Genomic DNA, 26,216 nt, shown 5'->3' with positions numbered 1-26,216 from the left:
ACTCCCCTCCACTCTCACTCTGCAAGAGTGGTCTGGAAGCCTATCCCCCAGGAGTCCAGAAGCTTGGGTGTTTTCTCAAGAGTTGTGGACAGGGCATGGAATGCTGCTGGTCAGTGCTGATTCTGCAGCACGAGAGTGAGGAGAGGACTGTCAACTGAGAGGGAACCACACAGGAGCGGCAGTGCCCCAGGGCGCAGAGCAGCAGCCATTTTTGGCAACAATAGGGCTCACCCCTGGATATTCCGGAGTCACACCCCCTGTCGCTCTGGACAACCAGAGGAGGCCAGACATCTTCACAGGTGGCAAACACCAGCAGAACAGATATGGGATAGAAACGCAGGCCCCATCAGTAAAGGATTTTCCTGAGGCGGTATGGGCCTGGGTAGAGCGCGGGGACTAGAAAACGCACACCCAGTGCTGGCAAATTCCCAGGGCAGGGCTGACCCAGACGACCACTTTACTAAGCCTAAGACACACCCGGCCCTCAGGGGATCATCAGCCTAGACAAAAGAGGGCAGGAGGCTAGAACTGACAGCTAATCATGCTGCAAATACAAACCTGCAGCAGCAAAGACAGGGCCTGAGGCACAGGTTCTGTGAACTCAAAACAGCTTCTCTTCTGTAGCAGAATTTAGCTGGGACAGAAACAAATTCCGCAAAGTTGTTCTGTTCTGTCAGTACATCAATCAGGGGCGGGGCTGGAACTGAATGAACAGCCCCAGCCTCCAGCAAGTGCCCGAGGTTGTCAGGCCTCACCTTCCCCTGCCAGATAGTGGCAGAAAGCAGTGGCCTTGCTGAGGAGACATAGATCTCCTTGTGATTCAGGCAGGTGCAAACCCATGGAGTATCTGCTCACTGGAGGCAACTAAGTCACAGCCCTGATGGCTTATTAGTGACTGGGTGTGACACAGGTGCAAGGTGAGAAAGGAGGCATCAACCTTCTCAGACTAATCTATTTTCTGGGTGGGTCCTCCTGAGCTCATGGAGCACCACAGCAAGTCATATTTGAGTTGTTGGCAGACCCCTGTAATCTAGTTGCCAGAGACCTTTTAAACTCTCCCACCTGAGACAGGTGCTGACTGAGACAACTGATATGGTCCTTTTAAAGGACCAATCACCCGAGGACTATCCAAGTGGTACTCTGGGTGTGTGGTTGTAGGAAGGTTTGATTTTCCTTTTCCAATTGTTGCCTGTGGGGGGCAGAATGACTTAATTGCTGGTATTTCTCCACAGCTAAGACTTCAGAATAACTGTTTCACTAGGGTCGGACCAAGACCAGCTGAAAAAAGACAGAGCCACTTAGACTCACCACACCCAGCAGGTTCCCAGTTTCTCAGGCCATAGCATGGTACAGGTCCTCAGCAAAGCTCCAGAGGAAAAGGTACAGACACTAGTCCCAGCTTTTGGGCAAAGGGCTGATTATACACTACTCCTAGAGCCCTGAACCCAACTTTTTGTTATCCACTCATCTAGTCAAACAGGGTAAAATAATCATGGGGTGGAATCAGCAGAAAAACTCTGGTAACATGAATAACCAGAGCAGATCAACGCCCCCAAGGAAAGATATGGCAGATGTAACTGAACATCCCATTCATAAACAGATGGAAGAGATGTCAAAAATTGAATTCATAATTTGGATTGCAAACAAGATTAACAGAATGGAGGAAAAGTTGGAATTACAAATTCGAGGAGCAATTCAAAAGTGGGAATTTCAGGAGCCGCACCTCGGACAGCAGCAGCGAAGGCCACTTTAGGGTGAGTGTGGCACGGGGCGGCAGGGATCTGAGTGCAGAGTGGGACAAGATGCGGAGAATGCAGGCAGAGGGTCTACGTGGTGGGATCCGGCACTTAGCAAACCTGACTCCAGGAGCCGCCAGGGTACAAGCCACAGAAAAGCGACTCAGGAACAAGTGTGGGAGAAGAAGCGGTGGTGGCGGTGACGCCGGGAACAGGGGTGGTGACAGCAGGTCTGAGAGGCTCCCGTCCAAAAGGAGAGTTAAAGGGCAGAAATTTAGCAAGTAATCTGGTGGATTAGTGCTGTACCAAGAGAGAAGGTTGAAGAGCACACATCAACCCCACTGAGGCAAGCTGCAACCCCAAAGATACAAACAAAAGGTACGAAATCCATCACCAAGCAGGCGGTAGTCACCTTCCCCATAAGAATGGCTCGGAGTACCCCACCAACAAACGAGCAGAGTTCAAAGGTCCTCCCACTACACTCCATGGGAGAAACCCTCTAAAAACTGGATCTACCTCCCCTACTAGGGTGCCACGGTGTTCTCCTGCCAGGCATAAAACTGTATAGAACTGTATATATTCTCTACCTGCAATTCTGAGCTCCCAGCACTCCCCTCCACTCTCACTCTGAGGTCTGGAGGCCTGTCCCCCAGGAGTCCAGATTCTTGGATGATTTCTCAAGGGATGTGGACAGGGCCTAAACTGCAGCTGATCAGTGCTGATTCTGTGGCACAAGAGTGAGGAGAGGACAGTTGGCTGAGAGGGAGCCACACCGGAGCAGGGGTGCCCCGAGGCGCAGAGCACCAGCCGTTTTTGGCAACAATAGGGCTCACTCCCAGATATTCCAAAGCCACACCCCCTGTCTCCCTGGGCAACCAGAGGAGGCCAGGCATCTTCTCAGGTGGCAACCACCGCGGAACAGATCTGGGACAGAAACAAAGGCCCCATGAGTAAAGGGTTTGCCTGAGGCGGTACCAGCTTGGCTAAAGCGTGGGGACTAGAAACGCATGCGCAGAGCCGAGAAGTTCCCAGGGCAGGGCTGAAGCAAAGGACCGCTTTACTGAGCCTAAGACGCACCCGGCCCACAGGGGATCGTCAGCTTATAGACAAAGGAAGGCAGGAGGCTAGAACTGACAGCTAACCAAATACAAACCTGCAGGAGCAAAGACAGGGCCTGAGGCGCAGGCTCTGAGAACTCAAAACAGCTTCTCTTCTGCAGGGGAATTTAGCAGGGTCAGAAACAAATTCCCACAAAGTTGTTCTGTTATGTTCTGTCAGTAACATCAATCAGGGGCGGGGCTGGAACTGAGTGAACACCCCCAAGCCTGATCAAGCTCTCGAGGTTATCAGGCCTCACCTCCCCCTGCTGGATAGAGGCAGAGCACAGCGGCCTGGCTGAGCAGAAAGATTTCCTTGTGATTCAGGCAGGTGCAAACCCCTGGAGTATCTGTTCACTAGAGGCAACTGCGTCTCAGCCCTGTGGGGCTATCAGTGACTGGGTGTGACAGAGGTGCAAGGTGGGGAAGGAGGCATCAACCTTCCCAGACTAATCTATTTCCTGGGTGGCTCCTCCTAACTCCACTGAGCACTGGAGCAAGCCATATCTGATTGACACCTGACCCCTGCGATCCAGCTGCCAGAGACCTTTTAAACTCTCCCACATGAGACAGGTGCTGACTGAAACAATTGATTTGGACCTTTTGAACTGAGCCAATCACCTGAGAACTATTCAAGGGGTGCCTTGGGTGTGTGGGTGTAGGAAGGTTTGATTTTCCTTTTCCAATTGTTGCCTGTGGGGGGCGGGGTGACTTAATTGCTGGTATTTCTCCACAGCTGAGACTTCAACCCAGAGTAACTGTTTCACTAGGGTCAAACAGAGACCAGCTGAAAACAAGACAGAACCACTTAACCCCACCACACCAAACAGGTCCCCAGTTCTCAGGCCATAGCACTGTACGGGTCCTCAACAAGGCTCGAGGGAAAAAAATAAAACGGTGTAAAACAATCATGGGGCGGAATCAGCGGAAAACCTCTGGTAACATGAATAACCATAATAGATCACCCCCCCCCCAAGGAAAGATATGGCAGATATAACTGAAGATCCCATTCATAAACAACTGGTCGAGATGTCAGATACAGAATTCAGAATTTGGATGGCAAACAAGATTAATAGAATGGAACAAACTTTGGAATTAGAAATTTGAGGAGCAATTCAAAAGTCAGAATTAGAAACTTGAGGAGAAATTCAAAAGTTGTCTCAAGAATTTAATGAACTTAAAGACAAAACACCAAAGATTTTGACGCACTGAAGCAAGAATTTGCAGCCCTCAAAGATCTGAAAAATACAGTAGAATCGCTAAGAAACAGAGTGGAGCAAGCAGAAGAAAGGATTTCTGACATTGAAGACAAAGCCTTTGAACGCTCCCAAACTCTCTAAGAGGAAGAGAAATGGAGAACAAAAATGGATCATGCTCTCAGAGAGCTCCGGGATAATTCGAAGAAGGCTAATATCTGCCTCACTGGAATCCCTGAAAGTGATGAAGTGGCCTCGCAAGGCACAGAAGCCCTTCTCCATGAAATTATGAAAGACAATTTTCCAGACATGCCAAGAGATTCTGAAATTCAGATAGCAGATAGCGTCAGAACCCCAGTACAACTCAATCCGAATAAGACATCACCCAGGCATATCATAATTAACTTCACTAAAGTTAATATGAAGGAGAAAATTCTCAAAGCAGCCAGACATAAGAAATCCATTACCTACAAAGGGAAGAATATTAGAATGACTGCAGATCTCTCTGCTGAAACTTTTCAAGCCAGAAGAGGGTGGTCATCGACTTTTAATCTCTTAAAGCAAAATAACTTTCAACACCGGATCCTGTATCCAGCTAAACTGAGTATCATTTATGATGGAGAAATTAAATACTTTAATGACATTCATATGTTGAAGAAATTTGCCATAACCAAACTAGCTCTTCAGTATATTCTCAGACCCATCCTCCATAATGACCAGCCCAATCCTCTACAACAAAAGTAAACTCACTCAGAAACTTTTGATCAAATTCCAACTTCCACAGTGGTGAAAGGATTAAAAATGTCAACTGGACTTTCGAAAAACTCGATACCCAAAATTTTACCAGACTTATCAATATTCTCCATTAATGTGAACGGCTTAAAATGTCCTCTAATCAGGCACAGGTTAGCTGACTGGAAAGAAAAACTCATTCCAGATACTTGCTGAATACAAAAGTCACATCTTACCTTAAAAGATAAATATAGACTCAGGATGAAAGGATGGTCGTCCATATTTCAGGCAAATGGTAATCAGAAAAAAGCAGATGTTGCAATTCTATTTGCAGACACAGTAGGCTTTAAACCAACAAAAGTAAGGAAGGATAAGAATGGTCACTTCATATTTGTTAAGGGTAATACTCAATATGATGAGATTTCAATTATAAATACTTATGCACCTAACCAGAATGCACCTCAATTTATAAGAGAAACTCTAACAGACATGAGCAACTTGATTTCCTCCAGCTCCATAATAGTCAGAGATTTCAACACTCCTTTGACACTGTTGGATCGATCCTCCAAGAAGCTGAGCAAAGAAATTTTAGATTTTAACCTAACCATCCAACATTTGGATTTAGTAGACATCTACAGAACATCTCATCCCAACAAAACTGAATACACATACTTCTCAGCAGCCCACAGAACATACTCTGAAATCGATCACATCTTAAGTCACAAGTCTAACCTCAGTAAATTTAAAGGAATAGAAATTATTCCTTGCCATCTTCTCAGAACCCCATGCAATAAAAGTTGAACTCAGTAAAAACAGGAATCTAGATACTCATACAAAAACATGGAAGTTAAATAACCTTATGTTGAATGATACCTGGGTCAGAGATGAGATTAAGAAGGAAAATGCCAAATTTTTGGAACAAAATGACAATGAAGACACGAATTATCAGAACCTCTGGGATACCCCAAAGGCAGTCGTAAGAGGGAAATTTTTAGCACTGCAAGCCTTCCTCAAGAGAATGGAAAGAGAGGAAGTTAACAACTTAATGGGACATCTCAAGCAACTGGAAAAGGAAGAACATTCCAATCCCAAACCAGTTGAAGAAAGGAAATAACCAAAATTAGAGCAGAATTAAATGAAATTGAAAACAAAAGAATTAAAAAACAGATTAATAAATCAAAAAGTTGGGTTTTTGAAAAGGTCAACGAAATAGATAAAACTTTGGCTAACCTAACCAGGAAAAAAAGAGTAAAATCTCTAATCTCATCAATCAGAAACGACAAAGACAAAATAACAACAGACTCCTCAGAAATTCAAAAAATCCTTAATGAATATTAAAAGAAACTTTATTCTCAGAAATATGAAAATCTGAAGGAAATTGGCCAAAACTGAGAAGCACGTAACTTTCCAAGATTTAGCCACAATCAAGTGGCAATGTTGAACAGGCCCATATCAAGTTCGGAAATAGCATCAACCATACAAAACCTCCCTAAAAAGAAAAGCCCGGGACCAGATGGCTTCACGTCAGAATTCTACGAAACCTTTAAAGAGGAACTAGTACCTATGTCACTCAACCTGTTCCAAAAATGTAGAAAAAGAAGGAAGACCACCCAACACGTTCTATGAAGCAAACATCACCTGATCCCCAAATCAGGAAAAGACCCAACAAGAAAAGAAAATTATAGACCAATATCACTAATGAATATAGATGCAAAAATATTCAACAAGATCCTAACAAACAGAATCCATCAACACATCAAACAAATTATATATCATGACCAAGTCAGTTTTATCCCAGCGTCTCAAGGCTGGTACAATATACGTAAATTTGTAAGTATAATTCAGCACATAAACAAATTAAAAACAAAGACCATATGAATCTCTCAATTGATGCAGAAAAAGCTTTTGATAATATCAAGCATCGCTTCATGATCAGAACACTTAAGAAAATTGGTATGGAATGGACATTTCTCAAACTGATAGAGGCCATCTACAGCAAACCCATGGCCAATATCGTATTCAATGGAGTTAAATTGAAATCATTTCCACTCAGATCAGGAACTAGACAAGGCTGCTCATTCTCTCCACTGCTCTTTAACATTGTAATGAAAGTTTTAGCCACCGCAATTAGGGAAGAAATGGCTATCAAGGGCATCCATTTAGGATGAGAAGAGATCAAACTTTCACTCTTTGCAGATGATATGATCGTATATCTGGAAAACACCAGGAATTCTACTACAAAACTCTTAGACGTGATCAAGAAATACAGCAGCATCTCAGGTTACAAAATCAACATTCATAAATCAGTACCCTTTATATACTGATAAATATCAGTACCAACAATAGTCAAGCTGAAAAAAGAGTTAAGGACTCTATTCCATTCACAGTAGTGCCAGAAAAGATGAAATATTGGGGAGTTTATCTAACAGGACATGAAAGATCTCTATAAAGAGAACTATGCAACTCTAAGAAAAGAAATAGCTGAAAATGTTAACAAATGGAAAAACATAATATGCTCATGGCTGGGAAGAATCAATACTGTTAAAATGCCCATACTACCCAAAGCAGTATACAATTTTAATGTAATCCCTATTAAAGCTCCACTGTCATACTTTAAAGATCTTAAAAAAATAATACTTCATTTTATATGGAATTAGAAAAAACCTCAAATAGCTAAGACATTACTCAGAAATAAAAACAGAGGAGGAGGAATCATGCTACCGGACCTCAGACTATACTATAAATCGATAGTGATCAAAACAGCATTGTACTGGTACAAAAACAGAGAAGTAGATGTCTGGAACAGAATAGACAACCAAGAGATGAATCCAGCTACTTACCGTTATTTGATCTTTCACAAGCCAATTAAAAACATTCAGTGGGGAAAAGATTCCCTATTTAACAAATGGTGCTGGGTGAACTGGCTGGCAACCTGCAGAAGACTGAAACTGGACCCACACCTTTCACTATTAACTAAGATAGAGTCTCAATGGATTAAAGATTTAAACTTAAGACATGAAACTATAAAAATACTATGAGAGTGAAGGGAAAACCCTTGAAGAAATCGGTCTGGAGAACCCCCCAGGCAATTGAAGCAGCTTCAAAAATACACTACTGGAACCTGATCAAACTAAAAAGCTTGTGCACAGCCAAGAACACAGTAAGTAAAGCAAGCAGACAGCCCTCAGAATGGGAAAAGATATTTGCAGGTTATGTCTCCGACAAAGGTTTAATAACCAGAATCCACAGAGAACTCAAACGTATAAGCAAGAAAAGAACAAGGGATCCCATCGCAGGCTGGGCAAGGGATTTGAAGAGAAACTTCTCTGAAGAAGTCAGGTGCACGACCTACAGACATATGAAAAAATGCTCATCATCTTTAATCATCAGAGAAATGCAAATCAAAACTACTTTGAGATACCATCTAACTCCAGTAAGATTAGCCTATATCACAAAATCCCAGACCAGAGATGTTGGCGTGGATGTGGAGAAAAGGGAACACTTATACACTGCTGGTGGGAATGCAAATTAATACATTCCTTTTGGAAAGATGTTTGGAGAACACTTAAAGATCTAAAAATAGATCTGCCATTCAATCCTATAATTCCTCTACTAGGTATATACCAAAAATAGAAGACCAAACCTCACATTATAACAAAGATATTTGTACCAGAATGTTTATTGCAGCCCAATTCATAATTGCTAAGTCATGGAAAAAGCCCAAGTGCCCATCGATCCATGAATGGATTATAAATTGTGGTATATGTATACCATAGAATAGTATGGAGACTTTACCTCTTTCCTGTTTACATGGATGGAGCTGCAACATATTCTTCTTAGTAAAGTATCTCAAGAATGGAAGAAAAAGTATCCAATGTACTCAGCCCTACTATGAAACTAATTTATGGCTTTCATATGAAAGCTATAACCCAGTTATAACCTAAGAATAGGGGGAAAGGGAGGGGAGGGAGGGAGGTGGGCAGAGGAAGGGTGATTGGTGGGATTACACCTTTCGGTGCATCTTACAAGGGTACATGTGAAACTTACTAAATATAGAATATAAATGTCTTAACACATTAACTAAGAAAATACCAGGAGGGCTATGTTTAACAAGTGTGATGAAAATATGTCAAATGGTATATAAAACCAGTGTATAGTGCCCCATGATCACATTAATGTACACAGCTATCATTTCATAAAATAATAATAAAAAAAGAAGATGCACAGATGGCAAATATGTATATAAAAAAGATGCTTCAAATCATTTTCCATTAGGAAAATGCAAAGTAAAACCATAATAAGATACCACTATTTGAATTACTAAAATTTAAACAACTGACAATACTAAATGCTAGTGAGAATATGGAACAACAGAAATTCTCACTCATTGCTGCTAAGAATGCAAACTGGTACAGCCATGTCAGCAGGCGCTTTGACGTTTTCTTATAAAGCTAAAGCATACGGTCCAGCAATACTACCCAAGTAATTGAAACCCTGTGTTAACATAAAAACCAAGACATGAATGCAGATTTATTCATAATCACCAAAAAGTGGCTACAGGTCAGATGCCCCTCAACAGGTGAGTAGACCAGTCAACTATGCAATACTATGGAATTCTACATACAATGGAACAGTACTCAACAATAAAAAGAAAATGGACAGTGCCTGTGGTTCAAAGGAGCAGGGCACCAGCCCCGTATGCCGGAGGTGGTGGGTTCAAACCCAGCCCCAGCCAAAAACTGCAAAAAAAAAAAAAAACCAATAAAAAAGAAATGAACTACTAATACACATACAGGGATCTCAAAATAACTACACTAAATGAAAAAAGCAAGATATAAGTATATATTGTATAATTCATTTTATACATGTATACAACTCTGGAAAATGCAAACTAACCTATCATGACAGAAAGCAGGTCAGTTTTTGCTTTAAAAAGCAATACTAGGGAGCAATGGCAGGGAAAAAGATTATAAAGTGGCAGGAGGAAACTTCAGGGTGATGAATACGTTCACTATCTTTAGTGTTGTGATAGTTGCACAAGTGTTTACATATATCAAGACTCATCAGTTTGTACTATACAAATATGTGCATTGATTTTGATAAAGCTCTTTTACAAACGTAAAATGTCCTGAATTGATAATGAATCTCAGGTACAACAAAACCACACTCCAAAACATCAAAGAAATCCCATAGACAAAATTTTAAGGAATATGAGCTCACAAACAAAATTTGTGCAGCAATTTAGTGAACGACTGGGCCCTAGCATCCGTCAAGCCTCATCTGCCATGGTTAGCCCACACTCCTACTTTAGATTCAAACAATGCTACACCACATGCAATTCCTCAAACACACAGGTGTTATCTTACAACTTCTTCTTCAAATGTCAGTATAAATGTTGCTTTGTCAAAAAATAATAAATAAAACATTTTCCCTGAATCAACTAAATTCTTGCCCCATGCAGTTTCCTGTATAATAACTTTGACCATCATCTATATTAATGTCTCTCCCTCAATACTTTCAAATAGGAAGACTTAGATATTTTTTCTACCACATTCTCACTATAACATATACATACTAGTTAATATGGTATAATGATTATAATAATGAAGAATTTTGTTTGTATAATCTCTCTCCACTATACTGTAAGCACCTTGAGGGCACAAACTGTGCTTTCTCATCTTTGTAATAATCCTAATGCTAACCACAGAACCAGGAACATAGTAAGTATGTGGGAAGTTGAATGAAGGAACAGTCAAATGAACCAATGAACAGGCTAAATATTCCTTAAGAACCTGACCTGATGGGTGGCGCCTGGCGCCAGTGGCTCAGTGAGTAGGGCGCTGGCCCCATATACTGAGGTTGGCGGGTTCAAACCCGGCCCCAGCCAAACTGTAACAAAAAATAGCTGGGCATTTTGGTAGGTGCCTGTAGTCCCAGCTACTCAGAAAGCTGAGCCAAGAGAATCGCCTACGCCCAAGAGCTGGAGGTTGCTATGAGCTGTGACACCACGGCGCTCTACCAAGGGTGACATAGTAAGACTCTGTCTCTAAAAATAAAAATAAGAAGAAGAAGAAGAACCTGACCTGAATGAGCTGGAGGTGTTGAATAGTAGGTGCTATATTTAATTCAAGTGTAAATACAAAAATATATTTCAAAATCCATGTGATTTATTTTTCTATCATCAATGTTAAATATTTTTTTTTAGACACAGTATTTCCAACAGGGTGCTATAGGCACTTAGATGGACAGTTCATTGTGCATCACTGTTCTGAGGACTGCATACTTAGTATCTCCAAACCCTACCTTATTAAATGTAGCGGTGGTCTCCAGTCATTATGACAACCTTCTCCCACATTTCTAAACACCCCCTCCCCTCCCACTTGAGAATCACTACTTTAAAGAGAAGGGCTGATATACTATCAAATGTAAATTCAGCTTGAAAATTGTCATTTCATTTGCATTTGATTGAGTCCTTTTAAAATTCCATTAAATCCTCAGATTTGTAAGTACAGAGTATATGCAAAACACTATAAAAACAAAAGAAAGCAGCAAAGCAGATAAGAATATATACCTCTTAGCAACATCACTGGGTCTCTCTCCTGCTTTGTTAGTAATGTTATTATCTGCTCCCATTTTAATTAACCACTGCAAACACTCTATGTGGCCTTGCCCAGCCGCTGTTAAAAGAAAAAAACAAGAAAATGAACACATACACAAAAGGAAAAAAAGGAAATACACAAAAATTATTAGTAACAATTTTCTAAAAATTTGGACAGTACCATTATAGACTAATTTCTTAAGTACTGATCCTTGTAGTAACTAATAAAAGTAGGTTGGGCACTTTATTTTATTTATTCATTCATTAGACATTTAATCAAATATCTAGTGCTTATCTCCTGCTATAAAAAGCTTTTAACCGGGAGGCACCTGTGGCTCAGTGAGTAGGGCGCCAGCCCCATATGCCGAGGGTGGCGGGTTCAAGCCCAGCCCCGGCCAAACTGCAACCAAAAAATAGCCGGGCGTTGTGACGGGCGCCTGTAGTCCCGGCTGCTCGGGAGGCTGCGGCAAGAGAGTCGCGTAAGCCCAGGAGTTAAGAGGTTGCTGTGAGCCGTGTGACGCCACGGCACTCTACCCGAGGGCGGTACAGTGAGACTCTGTCTCTACAAAAAAAAAAAAAAGCTTTTAACCAATCTTGTCTCATATTAGAATGTGAGCACATTCCAGCCATAGGGACCTATAGAAAATTTGAAAATGTTTATCCTCCATCAAACATATATGCACATCTATTCCTCTGACTCTCACAACTCAATAAAAAAAATTTTTTGAGACAGAGTCTTGTTATATCACCCTCAGTAGAGTGCAGTAGCATCACAGCTCACAGCACTTCAAACTCTTGGGCTTATGCGATTCTCTTGCCTCAGCCTCCTGAGTAGGTGGGACTACAGGCCCCTGCCACAATGCCTGCCTATTTTTTTTTTTAATTGTAGTTGTTGTTTAGCAGACCCGAGCCAGGCTGGAACATGCCAGCCCCAGTGTACGTGGCTGGCGCCATAACCACAGAGCTACAGGCACTGAACCTCAAAACTCAAAATTCAGACTTTTTTTTTTTTATTGTTGGGGATTCATTGAGGGTACAATAAGCCAGGTTACACTGATTGCAATTGTTAGGTAAAGTCCCTCTTGCAATCATGTCTTGCCCCCATAAAGTGTGACACACACCAAGGCCCCACCCCCCTCCCTCCTTCCCTCTTTCTGCTTCTCCCCCCATAACCTTAATTGTCCTCATATCAAAATTGAGTACATAGGATTCATGCTTCTCCATTCTTGTGATGCTTTACTAAGAATAATGTCTGCCACTTCCATCCAGGTTAATACGAAGGATGTAAAGTCTCCATTTTTTTTAATGGCTGAATAGTATTCCATGGTATACATATACCACAGCTTGTTAATCCATTCCTGGGTTGGTGGGCATTTAGGCTGTTTCCACATTTTGGCGATTGTACATTGAGCTGCAATAGACAGTCTAGTACAAGTGTCCTTATGATAAAAGGATTTTTTTCCTTCTGGGTAGATGCCCAGTAATAGGATCAAATGGGAGGTCTAGCTTGAGTGCTTTGAGGTTTCTCCATACTTCCTTCCAGAAAGGTTGTACTAGTTTGCAGTCCCACCAGCAGTGTAAAAGTGTTCCCTTCTCTCCACATCCACGCCAGCATCTGCAGTTTTGAGATTTTGTGATGTGGGCCATTCTCACTGGGGTTAGATGATATCTCAGGGTTGTTTTGATTTGCATTTCTCTAATATATAGAGATGATGAACATTTTTTCATGTGTTTGTTAGCCATTCGTCTGTCGTCTTTAGAGAAAGTTCTATTCATGTCTCTTGCCCATTGATATATGGGATTGTTGGCTTTTTTCCTTTGGATTAATTTGAGTTCTCTATAGATAAAATTCAGACTTTTTAACCCACCTTTAGCCCACTGTTTACAACCTTTGTCTAAATCTTGTACTCAAAACACATGCACTCTATATTAATTTTCACCTCCACATCTCTGCTTATATGTCTTTCCACCTAAAGCCCATCACTCAACTATGTGTTCATTTAACTTCTATCTATTCTTGTTCTACCTCAAGACTCAGGGGAGCCATGGAAAACAAACTGAATAGACCTAAAGACCTGAGTTTAAGTCTACTAAACAATGAGACTTGAGGACAGGATGAGGATCTTAATACCCCAGAACTTACTTAGCAAGTGTCTGGCACATATAGACCCTCAATAAATAAATAAATAAATAATAACAATAATAATAATAAAATAATAAATAAGGTTAATAAATGAATGAATATATGAAAAACATCAATGAAATCATAACTCAGCTCTTTTTTTATCTGTGAACAGATGAAGAACCAGACTTCTTTGAACTTTAATTTTCCCACCTTTTACTTAGATGATTTTTTATTTATAAGGAGAACACACTGCTATTTCACAAAATTGCGATAAAAATAAAGGTGATAAGAGCTCTGTACATCAAGTGTCATATAAACATTATTACTAAATTATTATTACTAAACCCCCATGAATAGCAAATCCTTAGCAACTTCTTCCACTCCTCATTTCCTATTCCTGAATTCCTCTCTTAACAATCTGATATTTTTGGCCATTAATTACATCCTATCTTTAAAAATATCTAGTTGTTTCATGATGGTAAGTATGTAGCTCCTTGGTGGTGGAGCAAGATGGCAGCCGAGTAACAGCTTCCTTGCATCTGGGCACCGTGAGTCTGGGGATATAGGACTCCAGGCATCTCTGGCTGGTGGGATCTGCCTATCATCACCCCTGAGAGGATACAGGGAGTCAGCGAGAGACTTCTGGACCCCAAGAGGAGGACTAAAACAGTGGAAAACCGGCAAGTGGTCGCGTGTGTTCAATCCGCCTAAACCCGCCCGCAACTGTAAGTTCAGTAGCAGCGAGACTGCAAACCAGAAAGGCCTTACCTGTGAACTGTTTTGGTGTCTTTGGACTTGGCACTCAGCTGAACTGCCTTGGGGAGAGCCTGAGCGGGAGTGCGGAGAACTCTGGCCTTTGTCTAGGGCCCCAGTCTGAGCCGCTGAGCCAGATGGAGCTAATAGAGCTTGGCTCTCGGTCACAGGCAGACATTGTGAGCGATCTGCCCTGGCAAGCTCCGCCCTCAGGGTCGCAGAGCTGGAATTGGGTGGGAGCTGGTAACCCAGCGACCAAGTAGCCTAAGGGCGGGGTCTGAGCCGCCTTGCAGCCCTAACCCTCGGGGGCAGAGGGAGACCAGTTTTGACACACAGGGTAAGTGGATAGCCACTTCAGCAGTGATTCCAGCAACAAGCACTTCCCTGAGAAAGCTTCTGCTCAGTAAGTGAACAAGTTCAAAGTGCCTTTTAAGTGGGCTGAAGAGAGATTTAGGGTGTCTACCTGCTGGGGTTCGAGAAACTAGCAGCCTCCAGTCGTATCAGAACTGTGATTAACATCTCATACCCCAGAAGACCACGTGTTGCCCAGACAATATTCAATTCCATATACATACTGCTTTGTTTTTGGTTGCGTCTGTGTTTTTTTTTTTTGTTTGTTTGTTTGTTTGTTTGGTTCTTTTTCTGGTTTGGTTTTTTTTTTGTTTATTTTGACGTTCTAGATTGTTGTTTTGTTTTTTAAGTTCAACCTTTTCCATACAGATCCTTTTTCTTTCTCAATTTTTCTAGTTTAATTATAATTTCCCATTGCTGCCTATTTCAATAATCAGAACTTCATTTTTGTTAGTGTTTCTACCACTATTATTTGGTTTTTCCAGCCAATTTTATCCCGTAAAGTTTTCTGTTTGCTTGTTTTGGTTTGATTTATAGCATTTTTGTCTTTCCTCTCTACTTGGTGGAGGTGGGGTACTGTGTCTGATCAGGTTAGCAAAGAGCTGCTGACCTCAAGTGAACCACCCCACTTGGCACCCCCAGAAGGTGTTTTTTTTTTTTTAAGGTTGTATCAAAGTACCCTACTGTACACCTATATTGCTCTGTCTCCCTCTTTCTGTGCCTCTCTTCTTTTTGTCAACATTCCTTTCACCCAACCACTCTCCTTTCTCTATTTTTCTTTTTTTCTTATCACTCGGTCCTCATTTCTTTCATCGCTTTTTTGCTCTTAAACCTTCTCACACTTCTGGTCCTGTAACCCTTAGTCCACAGGCACAAGAACTTAAAGAGCAAGAGGAATTGAAAGGAAAATTAGGGCAAGGAAACAGATAAAAGAAATCACCCATGAGGAAGAATCAGCAGAAAACTCCAGGCAACATGAAGAACCAGTCCAGAACTACCCCGCCAAGGGACCATGAGGTAGCTACTGCAGAGGATTCCACCTATACAGAAATGTTAGGAATGACAGAAAGGGAATTTAGAATACACATGTTGAAAACAATGAAGGAAATGATGGAAACAATGAAGGAAACTGTTAATAAAGTGGAAAATAACCAAAAGGAAATTCAAAAACAGAATCAAATAAGAGATGAACGATATGAAGAATATAAAAAGGATATAGCAGAGCTGAAGGAAATGAAACAGTCAATCAGGGAACTTAAAGATGCAATGGAAAGTATCAGCAACAGGTTAGACCATGCAGAAGAAAGAATTTCAGAGGTAGAAGACAAAGTTTTTGAGATAACTCAGATAGTAAAAGAGGCAGAAAAGAAGAGAGAGAAAGCAGAACGTTCACTGTCAGAATTATGGGACTTTATGAAGCGTTCCAACATACGAGTTATAGGAATTCCAGAAGGGGAAGAAGAATGCCCCAGAGGAATGGAAGCCATACTAGAGAATATTATAAAAGAAAATTTCCCAAATATCACCAAAGATTCTGACACACTGCTTTCAGAGGGATATCGGACCCCAGGTCGCCTCAACTCTAACCGAGCTTCTCCAAGACACATTGTGATGAACCTCTCCAAAGTCAAGACAAAAGAAAAGATTCTGCAAGCTGCCAGGAGTAAGCGCCAGTTGACCTACAGGGGCAAATCCATCAGATTGACCTCAGACTTCTCTAATGAAACTTTCCAAGCAAGAAGACAATGGTCATCTACCTTTAATCTACTTAAACAGAACAATTTTCAGCCCAGAATTCTGTACCCTGCTAAGCTAAGCTTCAAAATTGACGGAGAAATCAAATCATTTACGGATATACAAACATTGAGGAAATTCACCACAACAAGACCAGCTCTACAGGAAATACTTCAACCTGTTCTGCACACTGACCACCACAATGGATCAGCAGCAAAGTAAGAACTCAGAAATTAAAGGACAGAACCTAACCTCCACACTGATGCAAAAGATAAAACTAAGCAATGGACTCTCACAAAATAAGACGAATAGAATACTACCACACTTGTCAATTATCTCAATAAATGTTAATGGCTTGAATTCCCCACTGAAGAGACATAGATTGGTTGACTGGATTAAAAAACACAAGCCATCCATTTGCTGTCTGCAAGAAACACACCTGGCTTCAAAAGACAAATTAAAGCTCCGAGTCAAGGGTTGGAAGACAATTTTTCAGGCAAATGGAATTCAGAAGAAAAGAGGAGTTGCAATCTTATTTTCAGACACATGTGGATTTAAAGCAACTAAAGTCAAAAAAGACAAAGATGGTCACTTTATATTGGTCAAGGGAAAACTACAACAAGAAGACATTTCAATTCTAAATATTTATGCACCCAATTTAAATGCTCCCAGATTCTTGAAGCAGACCTTACTCAGTCTGAACAATATGATATCTGATAATACCATCATAACAGGGGACTTTAACACTCCTCTTACAGAGCTGGACAGATCCTCTAAACAGAAATTAAACAAGGATATAAGAGACTTAAATGAGACTCTAGAACAACTGTGCTTGATAGACGCATATAGAACACTCCACCCCAAAGATAAAGAATATACATTCTTCTCATCACCCCATGGAACATTCTCCAAAATTGATCATATCCTGGGACACAAAACAAATATCAACAGAATCAAAAGAATTGAAATTTTACCTTGTATCTTCTCAGACCATAAGGCACTAAAGGTGGAACTCAACTCTAACAAAAATGCTCGACCCCACCCAAAGGCATGGAAATTAAACAATCTTCTGTTGAATAACAGATGGGTGAAGGAAGAAATAAAACAGGAAATCATTAACTTCCTTGAGCATAACAACAATGAAGACACAAGCTACCAAAACCTGTGGGATACTGCAAAAGCAGTTTTGAGAGGAAAATTCATCGCTTTAGATGCCTACATTTGAAAAACTGAAAGAGAGCACATCAACAATCTCACAAGAGATCTTATGGAATTGGAAAAAGAAGAACAATCTAAGCCTAAACTCAGTAGAAGAAAAGAAATATCCAAAATCAAATCAGAGATCAATGAAATTGAAAACAAAAGAATCATTCAGAAAATTAATGAAACAAGGAGTTGGTTTTTTGAAAAAATAAATAAAATAGATAAACCATTGGCCAGACTAACGAGGAATAGAAAAGTAAAATCTCTAGTAACCTCAATCAGAAATGATAAAGGGGAAATAACAACTGATCCCACAGAGATACAAGAGATCATCTCTGAATACTACCAGAAACTCTATGCCCAGAAATTTGACAATGTGAAAGAAATGGATCAATATTTGGAATCACACCCTCTCCCTGGACTCAGCCAGGAAGAAATAGAGCTCCTGAACAGACCAATTTCAAGCACTGAGATCAAAGAAACAATAAAAAAGCTTCCAACCAAAAAATGCCCTGGTCCAGATGGCTTCACTCCAGAATTCTATCAAACCTTCAAGGAAGAGCTTATTCCTGTACTGCAGAAATTATTCCAAAAAATTGAGGAAGAAGGAATCTTCCCCAACACATTCTATGAAGCAAACATCACCCTGATACCAAAACCAGGAAAAGACCCAAACAAAAAGGAGAATTTCAGACCAATCTCACTCATGAACATAGACGCAAAAATTCTCAACAAAATCCTAGCCAATAGATTACAGCTTATCATCAAAAAAGTCATTCATCATGATCAAGTAGGCTTCATCCCAGAGATGCAAGGCTGGTTTAACATACGCAAGTCTATAAATGTTATCCACCATATTAACAGAGGCAAAAATAAAGATCACATGATCCTCTCAATAGATGCAGAAAAAGCATTTGATAAAACCCAGCATCCTTTTCTAATTAGAACACTGAAGAGTATAGGCATAGGTGGCACATTTCTAAAACTGATTGAAGCTATCTATGACAAACCCACAGCCAATATTTTACTGAATGGAGTAAAACTCAAAGCTTTTCCTCTTAGAACTGGAACCAGACAAGGTTGTCCTCTGTCACCTTTACTATTCAACATAGTGCTGGAAGTTCTAGCCAATACAATTAGGCAAGACAAGGAAATAAAGGGAATCCAAATGGGAGCAGAGGAGGTCAAACTCTCCCTCTTTGCTGACGACATGATCTTATACTTAGAGAACCCCAAAGACTCAACCACAAGACTCCTAGAAGTCATCAAAAAATACAGTAATGTTTCAGGATATAAAATCAATGTCCACAAGTCAGTAGCCTTTGTGTACACCAATAACAGTCAAGATGAGAAGCTAATTAAGGACACAACTCCCTTCACCATAGTTTCAAAGAAAATCAAATACCTAGGAATATACCTAACGAAGGAGGTGAAGGACCTGTATAAAGAAAACTATGAAATCCTCAGAAAGGAAATAGCACAGGATATTAACAAATGGAAGAACTTACCATGCTCATGGATGGGAAGAATCAACATTGTTAAAATGTCCATACTTCCCAAAGCAATCTACCTATTCAATGCCATTCCTATCAAAATACCAACATCATACTTTCAAGATTTGGAAAAAATGATTCTGCGTTTTGTATGGAACTGGAAAAAACCCCGTATAGCTAAGGCAGTTCTCTGTAATAAAAATAAAGCTGGGGGCATCAGCATACCAGATTTTAGTCTGTACTACAAAGCCATAGTGCTCAAGACAGCATGGTACTGGCACAAAAACAGAGACATAGACACTTGGAATCGAATGGAAAACCAAGAAATGAAACTAACATTTTACAACCACCTAATCTTTGATAAACCAAACAAGAACATACCTTGGGGGAAAGACTCCCTATTCAATAAATGGTGTTGGGAGAACTGGATGTCTACATGTAAAAGACTGAAACTGGACCCACACCTTTCCCCACTCACAAAAATTGATTCAAGATGGATAAAGGACTTAAACTTAAGGCATGAAACAATAAAAACCCTCCAAGAAAGCATAGGAAAAACACTGGAAGATATTGGCCTGGGGAAAGACTTCATGAAGAAGACTGCCATGGCAATTGCAACAACAACAAAAATAAACAAATGGGACTTCATTAAACTGAAAAGCTTCTGTACTGCTAAGGAGACAATAACCAAAGCAAAGAGACAACCTACACAATGGGAAAGGATATTTGCATATTTTCAATCAGACAAAAGCTTGATAACTAGGATCTATAGAGAACTCAAAGTAATCCACATGAAAAAAGCCAACAATCCCTTATATCAATGGGCAAGAGACATGAATAGAACTTTCTCTAAAGACGACAGACGAATGGCTAACAAACACATGAAAAAATGTTCATCATCTCTATATATTAGAGAAATGCAAATCAAAACAACCCTGAGATATCATCTAACCCCAGTGAGAATGGCCCACATCACAAAATCTCAAAACTGCAGATGCTGGCGTGGATGTGGAGAGAAGGGAACACTTTTACACTGCTGGTGGGACTGCAAACTAGTACAACCTTTCTGGAAGGAAGTATGGAGAATCCTCAAAGCACTCAAGCTAGACCTCCCTTTTGATCCTGCAATCCCATTACTGGGCATCTACCCAGAAGGAAAAAAATCCTTTTATCATAAGGACACTTGTACTAGACTGTTTATTGCAGCTCAATTTACAGTCGCCAAAATGTGGAAACAGCCTAAATGCCCACCAACCCAGGAATGGATTAACAAGCTGTGGTATATGTATACCATGGAATACTATTCAGCCATTAAAAAAAATGGAGACTTTACATCCTTCGTATTAACCTGGATGGACGTGGAAGATATTATTCTTAGTAAAGCATCACAAGAATGGAGAAGCATGAATCCTATGTACTCAATTTTGATATGAGGACAATTAATGACAATTATGGTTATGGGGGGGGAAACAGAAAGAGGGAAGGAGGGAGGTGGGTGGGGCCTTGGTGTGTGTCACACTTTATGGGGGCAAGACATGATTGCAAGAGGGACTTTACCTAACAATTGCAATCAGTGTAACCTGGCTTATTGTACCCTCAATGAATCCCCAACAATAAAAAAAAAAAAAAAAGAAAAGAAAAAAAAAAAAGAATGATCAAATTGTAACTATCACAACAGTATAAATAAATCTCAAAACCAAAAAAAAAAAAAAAAAAAAAAAAAAGTATGTAGCTCCTTAACAGTAGGGTCCAGATCTCATTCTGTCTCCACATCATGGGTACATGGTTGGTGCTGAAAAAAATATATATATGTATACACACACACACACACACACACATACAATATATACACTTACACACTTATTTGACTTTACAAAATGAATCAAAGAATAGAAACTCCGGGTATGAATTTGGTTCCTTAAAAAGGGAACTACCTGCAATACTGCCAACAGAAAGGCAAGGACATAGAGCTGTATCAAGTGACTAACAACTCTTTCACAACAGTTGGCAAAGGTCTGTAAGAACTCTTGCTCTGTCCTTCTCTGCCTTACTCAGAGCCATGTGCCAAACTCCTGGTTGGCTCCCAAAGTCTGGAAATTCTTTTCTTCCTACAACCTATTCAAACTAACTAACAAAAAATACTACAGGATTTCCCACACTCATATGAATAACCCCACTTTAGATAAAAACATCAACATTATTTTGTCTTTTCTGTCATTAAGACTCATAAAATCACATTTATGATCATGGATAATGGTGTGTTTCACAAGATAGAATGAATTTAGCCCAACATTTCCATTTTATCACAGAGGTAATGTTTTTAAAATGGAGAGAAGAGAGATGGGAGGCTAAGTAATTTACCTACAATGAAATACTATAAAAGGATTTTTTACCTACGACTCTAATTTAATATCAATTAGGATATATTAATATGATCAATGTTTCATAAGAGAGTAAGATAAAATGATGCCATAGTTAGAAATTTTTAAGAAATGATTGAAATAATTATAGTTAAAGAGCAAGTGAAAGAAAGGGGAACTCATAATGGATTTAAACAATTATTAAATGACTAAGAAGAATGTCTCATTAATAGATTATCTACTGAATCAAAACTAAAATGAAAAGAAAAGCAAGGAGATAGACAAAATATGGAAACATGAACTGAACTGTAAGGAGATATCAACTTTCATATGCCCAACTAGGATACAATCTAAACATACAGATGGTCCCCAAGAAGGCTCAATGTCATCAAGAATGCCCTTTTGCAGCTGTAGTCACTTATCACTCTTTCACCACACTATCTGAATCACCCCTGGTCCTGGGAGTCCTTGACAGACTCATTAAGAGAGAGGGTAAAGGGCAAACTCGTAACTACTACTCACTTTCACCATTCCCACCCACTAGCAATGTCTATGTTCCTGTTGTAGATGAATGTTTTTAGACCCAGCTTTCAGATACCTTATTTCTATCTTAGTTCAAATAGTGAAGAAATTACTGGGATAGTCTGAAAGCTAGCCGTCAATGACAGCTTAACTTACTGTTCCCATAAAGATGCACAATGAACACCATGAGTGAGCCTATCATTTGTTACTATGTCTAAATGACACCACACATATACATTAGTAATATCTAATAGGTTATATCTAGGATATTAAAAGGGAGCTATAAGTAATTGTGCTATGGTGTGAACTGTGTCCCCCCCAAAATTCTTATGTTTATTTCTTAACCCCTGGTACCTCAGAATGTGACAGTATTTGGAGAGAGGGTCTTTAAATAGGTAATTAAAATGAGATCATATTGGTGGGCCCTAATCAAATTTACTTATGTCCTTGTAAGAAGAGGTGCATAGAGGAAAAAAATCGAGAGCACGATGAAAAGCCAAGGAGAGAAGCCTCAAAAGAAATCAAACCTGCCAATAACTTAATCTCAGATTTCTAACTTCCACAACTATGACTCAATGAATTTCTGTTATTTAAGCCACTCAGTCTGTGGTGTTTTGCTATGTCAGCCCTAGTAAACTAATATAGGAACTTTGCTCCAAATAACCACATTCAAAAAAAAAAAAACTTTATTTTTGTAAACATGTTAAGCCTCCCCCTCATTCACAAATCTGCAGTGAACAGCTCAACCCAAGCTCTGACTGGCAAGCAGAGATGGGTAGACTGAAATATTCAACTCTAGGGCAGAGAGCTTACCAATCTGGAGACTGTATGTAGAAGAAAATTTCCTTTGCATTCCCCCTCTACCTACTCAACACTCCCCATAAAATTATTGGTACACATGGTGTTTAGATTTTATACTTTGAGATACATTATGGGTTAAGCAAAGATTAAAAACCTAACCAATGGAAACATAATATATAATCTGAGGCCTGTCAGAAGTTATTTATAAAATAAAGCCCAACTCAGACAATTGTATTAATAACCATACTATCTTTTTGCTCTTAAGAGTTTTATAAAAATCACCTGACATCAGATCATGAAGAAATCTTTAACATAATGTCACAAATAAGTAGGATGTAAATTTCAGGTACAGTAGGTTAAAGATTATTTTTTACTTTTATAAATAAAAAGAAGAGTAGAAAACATAGCTCCTAGACTCCCAACACTGAGTCAACAATGTGACAAAGTCTAATTAAAAACCAAAAACTCTGATCAATATTATAGGATTCCACATGGAAGAAAGAGTATAGAGAAAAGTGGCAAACATCTTGAAAATGTGTTCAAATGTAATGTTCATTGATATTTATACAAAACATTTTTGTAGAACAGGAGATCTAAAGAAGAAAATTCTGCTACACCTTTATCCAAGAGACACGCTTTCTATGTTAGCATGAGTTAATAAGTCATTCTAAAATTTTATCCAAAAAACTTCTCTGACAGTACATTTCATATCTTTACTAGTATAGCAATTCACAATAGATGTTCTATTGGAATAACCCTCAAATGTGAATATTTGGCATCGTAAAAGAACGTTATACTTTAATTGAAAATAAGGCATCATGTATTCCATACAATATAAACCTGCTAGACCAGCATCAGAAAAGTTTTATGTTTTCATGCGTTTCTGATTGATAATTACTTTAAAACAGAACTCAGCAACAAATGTATGAAAGAGGAATTTTTAATAACTCACCTTTATGCATAGGAGTTGATCCATTATCAGCACGCTCATTAATATTGATTACTCCATCTTCTACTAATTTCTTAAGCATTTCCAAATCACCCTTAAAGGCAGCAACATGACCTGGAAATGCTAAAGCTAAGAATAAAAAATTAAGAAATTCAATAAATACATGAGTTTATTCTTTTCCCTGTCTTAAGCTATCATATATTTTAGGTTTCAATATTATCTCAATTATGAGACTTTTATGTTAGATTGACTTCAGTTGATGCAATGTCAATTAATAAAAAGAGAATTATAAAGTAAGATTGTGCCACCATTCCTCCTCTCAGGAATTCAAACATATCAGAAGTATTGCACTACAACTATTCTTACCCTGCTCTCTTTTCTCCCTCATGCTAGCAGAAAACACAAAGAGATAGTCATTTTCAAATCTTTATATGAAGACACACTTGGTCTCAAGGCCTGCATTTGCACAGACCACTTCCTCTCTGCTTTCAAGGAAGCAAAGAAAGCAAAATAGACTAGAAGCAGATTAGAAGTGTGTGCACCATATACAGTCATTCCTTAGTATCCTCAGAAGATTGGTTCTAGAACCTCCTCAGATACCAAAATCTACCAATGTTAAAGTCCCTTACATAAAATGGCATATCTACATATAACCTATGTACATCCTCCAGTACACTTTAAATCATATCTAGATTATTTATAATCCCTAATACAATGTAAATAGTTGTTACAATTTATTGTTTATTTGTATTTTTTTTATTGTTGTATTGTTTTTTCCTGAATATTTTCAACACATGGTTGGTCAAATCTGTGGATGAAAAATCTATAGATATGGAGAGCCAACCATGCTTATACAAACATAGACACACACACATACACACAAGTACCTAACCTAGTGCCTACCACAAATGCTTGATGTAATGTCTCTAGTGATAATAATTACATATGAGTATATTCAACCCCTACTAAATGCCAAACATAGTACTAAGCACTTGTAAGTACTGCCATATTTAACCCTATTAACAAACTGAGATATAGCTGTTCTCGTTTGTACATAAGGAAAGAAACAACTTAGAATAGCCAAAGAGTATTTTAAAAAGAACAAAGTTGGAAGACTTACACTATCTTGAGGTAAAGACTTATTGTAAAGCTACAGTAATCAAGGTGGTAACGGTAAACAAATAAAACATATAGGTCAGGTTGGGCACAGTGGGTCACTCCTATAATCCTAGCACTCTGGGAGGCAGAGGTGGGTGGATTGTTTGAGCTCAGGAATTCGAGACTAGCTTGAGCAAGTGCAGTCCCCATCTCCACTAAAAATAGAAAAACTGAGGCAAGTGGATCACTTGAGCCCAAGAGTTTGAGGTTGCTGTGAGCTATGATGCCCCGGCGCTCTACCCAGGGAAACAGAGTGAGATTCTATCTCAAAAAAAAAAGGCAAAAAGGACATATAGATCGATAAAACAGCAAGAATAGAGCCACACATTTAGGCAAATAAATGGTTTTTGCCAAATGTACCACATTTCAATCAGTAAGAGGGTGTCTTTCTAAAACATCATGCTAGAACAAATGGCTAGTAAAAAATATACCTTATTTCATTCCATAAAACTTAATTTGATATAGATCAAAGATCTAAATGAAAAAGCTAAAATTTAAGATTTCCAGAACAAAATATAGGAGAATATCTTGCTGAACTTGGGATAGACAAGTAATTCACAGCTAGGACTAAAAAGCATTACCCATAAAAATTGAAAAATTGTACTTAACCAAACTTTAATAACTTTTGCTGTTTGTAAGGCACTATTAAAAAAACTAAAAGTTTATGAATAAGAGAAAATATTGGCAATGCACATATCTTGTGTTCAGAATATATAAGGAACTTTTAAAACACAATAATAAACAAAGAAGCAATCTAATTTTAAAATGGGCAAAAGAACTTAACAGACACTTGACTTCATAAGAGATATATGATCAGCCAGTAAGTATATAAAAAGGTGTTTAACATGATTAGCTATCAAAGAAACATAAATTAAAACTACAAGATAATACTACACACCCACTAGAATGGTTAAAATAAAATAGACTGATCACAAAGATGTGGAGCAAATGAAATTTTCATATATTTCTGGGGAGGGATGTAAAAGGATACAACTACTCTGAAAAACATCTGATGGATGCTTAAATACACACCCATACCATAAGTCCCACTTCTATGTATTTACCTAGAAAAATGTAAATACTTCCATATACATGTTCATAGCTACACTATTAATAATAGCTAAAATTGAAAACAATCCAAATGCTCGTCAACAGGCCAACATAAACAAAATGTGGTACATCCATACAATGAAATACTACTTGGCAATAAAAAGAAATGAACTACCAATAAAGACAACATGGATGAATCTCAAAATTATTCAATATATATATAAAACTCTAGTAAATACAAACTAATCTATCTTGACAAAGTAGATCAACAATAGCATGGAGCCAGGGTAAAAGGAGGGATAAACTGCAAGACGTAAGAAAAAACCTTTTGGGTGATATAAATTTTTTGTACCTTTAT

General features: G+C 39.1%; 1 protein-coding gene across 3 annotated transcripts in view; it reads right to left on the bottom strand.

Moving 5' to 3' along the window:
• The window catches only part of ANKRD42 (ankyrin repeat domain 42), a 97,345-nt gene that overhangs the window by 19,256 nt on the left and 51,873 nt on the right, over positions 1 to 26,216 (bottom strand). For all 3 annotated transcript variants that reach the window (XM_053560163.1, XM_053560160.1, XM_053560161.1), the window contains 2 exons: positions 23,654 to 23,779; positions 11,333 to 11,438 (listed from right to left, as the gene is read on the bottom strand). In XM_053560163.1, the coding sequence (XP_053416138.1) occupies positions 11,333 to 11,438; positions 23,654 to 23,779 (232 nt within the window). The remainder of the gene's footprint in view (positions 1 to 11,332; positions 11,439 to 23,653; positions 23,780 to 26,216) is intronic.

Source organism: Nycticebus coucang, chromosome 14, assembly GCF_027406575.1.
Source record: "Nycticebus coucang isolate mNycCou1 chromosome 14, mNycCou1.pri, whole genome shotgun sequence".
Lineage (NCBI taxonomy): Eukaryota > Metazoa > Chordata > Mammalia > Primates > Lorisidae > Nycticebus > Nycticebus coucang.
The sequence above is the reverse complement of the archived record's forward strand: the minus strand, read 5'-3'. Positions and strand labels throughout refer to the sequence as shown.